This window comes from Cicer arietinum, chromosome 5 (genome assembly GCF_000331145.2).
Source record: "Cicer arietinum cultivar CDC Frontier isolate Library 1 chromosome 5, Cicar.CDCFrontier_v2.0, whole genome shotgun sequence".
Taxonomy (NCBI): domain Eukaryota; kingdom Viridiplantae; phylum Streptophyta; class Magnoliopsida; order Fabales; family Fabaceae; genus Cicer; species Cicer arietinum.
Genome location: NC_021164.2, coordinates 5,694,832 through 5,700,084, shown reverse-complemented (window position 1 = coordinate 5,700,084; position 5,253 = coordinate 5,694,832). Strand labels below are relative to the sequence as shown.

Below are 5,253 nucleotides of genomic sequence, written 5' to 3'. Positions count from 1 at the left end.
CGATAGTCCATGATGGTGAAGAAAATTCTAGAGCTCCAATATTCTTGAGGAAGACCAATTATCCAGATCCAAGTCTGAACATTCGATTTCTGTTTTGTCAGATTGAAGTCCGAACTCCATGCAAAGATACGTAGAATCCCTGGCTTAAGATTACATTATCCTATGGCTCAAACACTTCGCATATCATCGATTGACTCAAATTCAAATTCATAGTATCCTCTCCCAAGAGGGATTAGGTTCCACTTTCCTAAAGGTTTCCACAATGCAGCAATCTTGTTGCGCGGATCAGCGACCTTGATATGTGTGTCTTCTTTCGATAGTGAAAGACGGCCATGGAGATGTGTTTGATGTGTAAGCCCAGCTTGATAGTCATCTTCCCGAATCTTGATTGATAAATCCTCCCCGTTCAGTCACGGACGTGGAAGCTGCTCAGAAGGGATGTGGCAAGAGTTGCTTAAAGCCTGAACAAAAGTCTTTCTCTGTGGCATGAAAGCAGAAGATGAGGGAGAGGGGGACAACGCATGACGAGCAACTGGCAGCGTGGAAGGGGTGGAATCCTCAAGGAACCCCCAAGGACAGATTGGCAATGGCAAGGCCGCCATGAAGACAGCATTGCACAGCAAGAAACCCAAACCGTGAGCACTGTAGCGACCAGCAATGAAAAACGCAGTCGGCGGCGGCAGCCTCAGACAGCACCATCGATGGCTGCAGAAGCTATCGCGAAGACTAGTGGGAGATGCGCAGGCGGTGGCAGCCTCAGACAGCACTGGCAGTGGTGGCATAACCTAGGTTTCCTTCATACTGGGTCCTATCTTACTAAGTAGCATGCAAAAGCCTCAATTATTACTGTTAAATATGCAAGCGCTCTTCTGTTACAATTCATATTAAGAGAAAAAATATGTTATGTTGCTCAGATAATTTGGGTTGATGTGTGCATTTGAACTTGTCTTGGAGGATGCTACAACATTGGAAGAACAATGAATAAGAAAATTGATTGTCGTAAAAAGAAATTCCAAAGAGAGTGTATCATACACTAAGTTTTAGGTTGGATTTGCCCCCTTAATCTATGATTATTAGATACAAATGGGATGAACATCAAATCATCTTCAGAATGTTTGGAATCTTTGAGCTTATCTCAATAGAATTTAGAGAAGAGAATAATGAAACTGGAAGGATTTTCATGCTTCTTTCTGGAGTGCATGCTTGTCTATTTATAGAGCAAGAGACATCATTTCATGTGGGGAAATAACCCTTCACTTAGAGTCACAGTCATTCATGGACAGATTTCAAATTAGAGGGTTGTATTAATTCATGAATATACACATCTAAACATGAAAAATTACATCCTAATAATTTGAACTTCAAACCCATGAAAAAACACAATAATTAGACTAAGAATTCTGCAAAATCCGCATAGCGGGCGCCCTGCACCCCATTGGGCTCCCTGTGTCATAGGTCTGGCAGCAACTTAGTCTCCTGCGCCGGTTGGGTGTCCTGCGTTCTGTCTTTAGGTCTTTCAAATTGCTTTTATATCATTCTCAAAGTGTCTTGTTTGATCTTATAATCGTGAAAATGTTCTCACAGTGTGTGTTATAATATTGAAGGCTATGTTCAAACGGGATTGTTTTTGTTATAGATATAGTTTTCTCTTAGTTATTACCCTTAAAGGATCATTATGTGCTTCGATTGATTAATTTGCTATTTGTTTAACACTTTTGAGCAACTTTGAAAATAAATTATAAACGAATGCGAAGGAATAGACTTGTTGTGCCAATGATGCCAATCCTCAAGAGTGCTGGGGAGAATACCATCCCAAGCAAGCTTGATAGACATTCTAGAAAATTCTCTTCTATCTAGAATTCAGTTGGAGTCCTATGTGACTAGGATTATTAGTTCATTTATGTCAAAATATGTTTCTGTTTAATATCCCTCAAGTATAGGGATTCAGTTGAATAAGAGTACTAGTAGGTATTCAGTTATATAGGAGTACTAGTAGGGATTTAGTTAAATATGAGTACTAATAGGATTTGGTTGTTTAGTAATCTAGTATAAATATATCTGATGTATTACCAATATATTTTAAGTTTCAATAAATATAATTTTATTCTAATTCTTGACATGGTATTAGAGCAGGTTCTGATTTTGTGATCTGTCTTTATGCTTCACTACCGCTGCCGGTGGCAGCAAATGCCGCCGGCAGCACCACTTTTTTCAATGTTTCAATTTTTTGGCTTCATACAGTCATTTGTCACCCTCAAAGCCTCCTTATTGCCTTTCTTTGAAGAACTGTCATCTTATTTGACACCTATGTGGGGAAGGGACAAGACTCCTGAAGAGAGAAGGATCGCAAAGTATTATGATACATATCTTCCATTCCTGTTGGAGGCATGTAATGATGAGACTCCTGAGGTCAGACAGGTGGCTATGTATGGCCTTGGTGTTTGTGCAGAGTTTGGGGGTTCTGTGTTCAAACCTCTTGTTGGAGAGGCTCTATCGAGGTTAAATGCTGTGATCCAACATCCTAATGCACTTCATTCAGATAATGTAATGGCATATGACAATGCAGTTTCTGCTCTGGGAAAAATTTGCCAATTTCACCGGGACAGTATTGATTCTGCTCAGGTAGTTCCAGCATGGTTGAACTGTCTGCCATAAAAGTGGTTTGGTTGAGGCAAAAGTTGTTCACGATCAACTTTGTTCAATGGAGGAAAGGTCTGACAGTGAGTTGTTAGGCCCAAACAATCAATACCTTCCCAAAATTGTCTCGGTGGTTGCTGAGGTTTTATGTGCTGGTAAAGATCTTGCAATAGAACAAACACCTGGCCGAATGGTGAGTTTACTCAGACAGCTCCAGCAAACACTACCGCCCGCTACCCTTGCCTCCACTTGGTCATCTTTGCAACCACAACAACAGCTTGCTTTACAATCCATCCTTTCTTCGTAATTTTTATCTCTTTGCTGCATCGCAGTCCATCATTTCTTCATTGCATCTGGGTTGGCAGTTGGTGTCTTGCACTTTTTGGGAACAAGATTTTTCCGGTTTGGTGGTCTATAATTGTTACCCATTCTTTTTGCCATAAGATGGTTTCCCATCATTCATTCTTGCATGGTGTTTTTATAGCAACATGGCTCCAGTTTTGAGAATGCAGAGTCAATTGTGATTGGAAAGGAAACTTTCTGTAGAATGTGTATATTATTATGAGTGTTCATGGTGCGATTGAGTCTAAAAGGAGGTTAAGCAGTTGTGGTGTTGGAGCTTCACCTGCTATTCCTGTTTTTTTTTGTTCTTACATTATTGCGTGAGAATGCATGCACTTGTCGCCAGTCCCCCTCTGCAAGTCTTTTCGTGATGTGATGTACTGGTCGTACCTTTATCTCCCTGAAGCATGCCGCTCTCTCCTTGAAACATATTCAAGTTTAAATATTTTGAGTCTCCAATATTATTGTTTTGAAGCTTCCAAATGCAGTCTTTTAGAAGAACGGAGCTTGCTTTGCTCAATTGCTTGCCATGAATTTATCTCAGACTGATGATCAATCAGGCTAGGCTATATTTATAGCAATTTTCTCCGACTTCAAATGCATCCCTGAGTTGCGTTTCCATCTTTTTTATTATTTCGTGGAGCAAAACATTGCTTTCTTGTAGCAAGCTAAAGTTAAGCTTTAGCTTGAGGGGGAGTGTTGTACCATTGCCGCCTGGACGTTTTGTCAATAGGAGGAGGGAGTGTTTGAGGGACAGGAGTAGAATCACCGGGTCATTAGGCGGGGAACAGATGGGCCAGAATCTCTAGTACCTTGTTCATTCGCCATTTCAGATTCAACTTGATTATCGTCTTCATTGCGATTTCTATTTCTTAGCCACCTTCATTGTGGCCCTTTTTGCTGCCTTCATTGCAACAACTTGAGATTTCTTTTTGGCCTAATTTGCACTCTATATAACTCCTCCCATGACAACCTTGTAGATCTTCTAACTAAAGGGCTAAACATTAGCAACTTTGAAAGAATTATATTCAATCTGGGAATAGAGAACACCTATTCACCAGCTTGAGGGAGAGTGTCAAAATATGTTTCTGTTTAATATCCCTCAAGTATAAGGATTCATTTGAATAAGAGAACTAGTAGGGATTCAGTTATATAGGAGTACTAGTAGGGATTTAGTTATATATGAGTACTAATAGAATTTGGTTGTTTAGTAATCTAGTATAAATATATCTGATGTATTACCAATATATTTTAAGTTTCAATAAATATAATTTTATTCTAATTCTTGACAATTTATATTATTGAAGTACTAGACTTTGTTGTTTGATTGCAATGTCTTATAGAGTAATGTTTAACTAAACTGCTTGATGATAATTGAGACTAAAGGGGATAACTTGTTACGGTTATTGGAACCTCAGAGAGCATGGACACTCAAAAAAGCCAAGCTGAAAAGCCATCTTCATCAGCTGCAGTTGCCACTTCATGTCGAAAGAAGAAGCATGAAGAAGCTGGATTCTTGGAGGATATCAAGGATCACATTGACGAGTTTATAAATGCTTCTATGGATGAACATAAAACCTGCTTTCAGAAAACAATTAAAAAGGTTTGTTGTACTTTGTACCTAAAATATCTCGTTAAAATTTATTTGCACCACATGCTTCATTTGCTGATATAGTGTGGTTTTTCGGATTGATTTCAGATGTTCAGTTTGTCTAAGGTAGTTGCTGAAGCAAACTCCAATGCTGCAAAAGAAGTTGAAAGTTCTTTGCCTCTTCAGACAGTTTTAAAAGATTAAATTTATTATTTTTGAACGACTAGGTTTAGCCGAGGTATGTGGCAATAACCTACACATATTTTGTTATACTTATATCAGGATTTGAATAAATGGAAAGAAGCTGCCTTTAAACAAAATTTTGATTGTAAAAATTCCATTTAGGAGATGTCCTTTCGCTAGAGATTCTTTGTTTCTCCAAAGAAATGGATAACTCTCACTATAATGATTTCATATGTATGAAGGTATATAGACACATTACTATTGCGATGCTCTTCCAACCCCTAAAAAATCTTGGTGTTACTGAAAGGACATCTTGGTGTTACATTAGAATCTAGTAATGTAAAACACCAATACGGTAGTGAAAATGGGATAAATGATGTTACTGAAAGTTCCAATTTAGTAGTATATTTTACACATACTGAGTATACAATAGGGGTGGATGAGCAACCACCCATTACTATACTCCTGACATATATTAGGTCTTTGTACATCTCTATTTT

General features: G+C 38.6%; 2 protein-coding genes across 4 annotated transcripts in view; both read left to right on the top strand.

The window, feature by feature from the left end:
- The window catches only part of LOC101499687 (uncharacterized), an 8,810-nt gene extending 3,787 nt beyond the window's left edge, over positions 1-5,023 (top strand). For 2 of the 3 annotated variants that reach the window (XM_004499741.4, XM_027334817.2), the window contains exons 2-3: positions 4,398-4,582; positions 4,679-5,023. In XM_004499741.4, the coding sequence (XP_004499798.1) occupies positions 4,403-4,582; positions 4,679-4,774 (276 nt within the window). In that variant the 5' untranslated portion in view covers positions 4,398-4,402 and the 3' untranslated portion in view covers positions 4,775-5,023. Of the gene's footprint in view, positions 1-4,365; positions 4,583-4,678 lie in introns of all 3 variants that reach the window. The other variant, XM_004499742.4, reaches the window with a different exon arrangement.
- Positions 2,188-2,944, top strand: LOC140920344 (uncharacterized). Its single transcript, XM_073368600.1, has 2 exons — positions 2,188-2,622; positions 2,672-2,944. The coding sequence occupies exons 1-2, from the start codon at positions 2,188-2,190 to the stop codon at positions 2,942-2,944; spliced, it is 708 nt and encodes a 235-aa protein (XP_073224701.1).
- Positions 5,024-5,253: the final 230 nt, after the last annotated feature.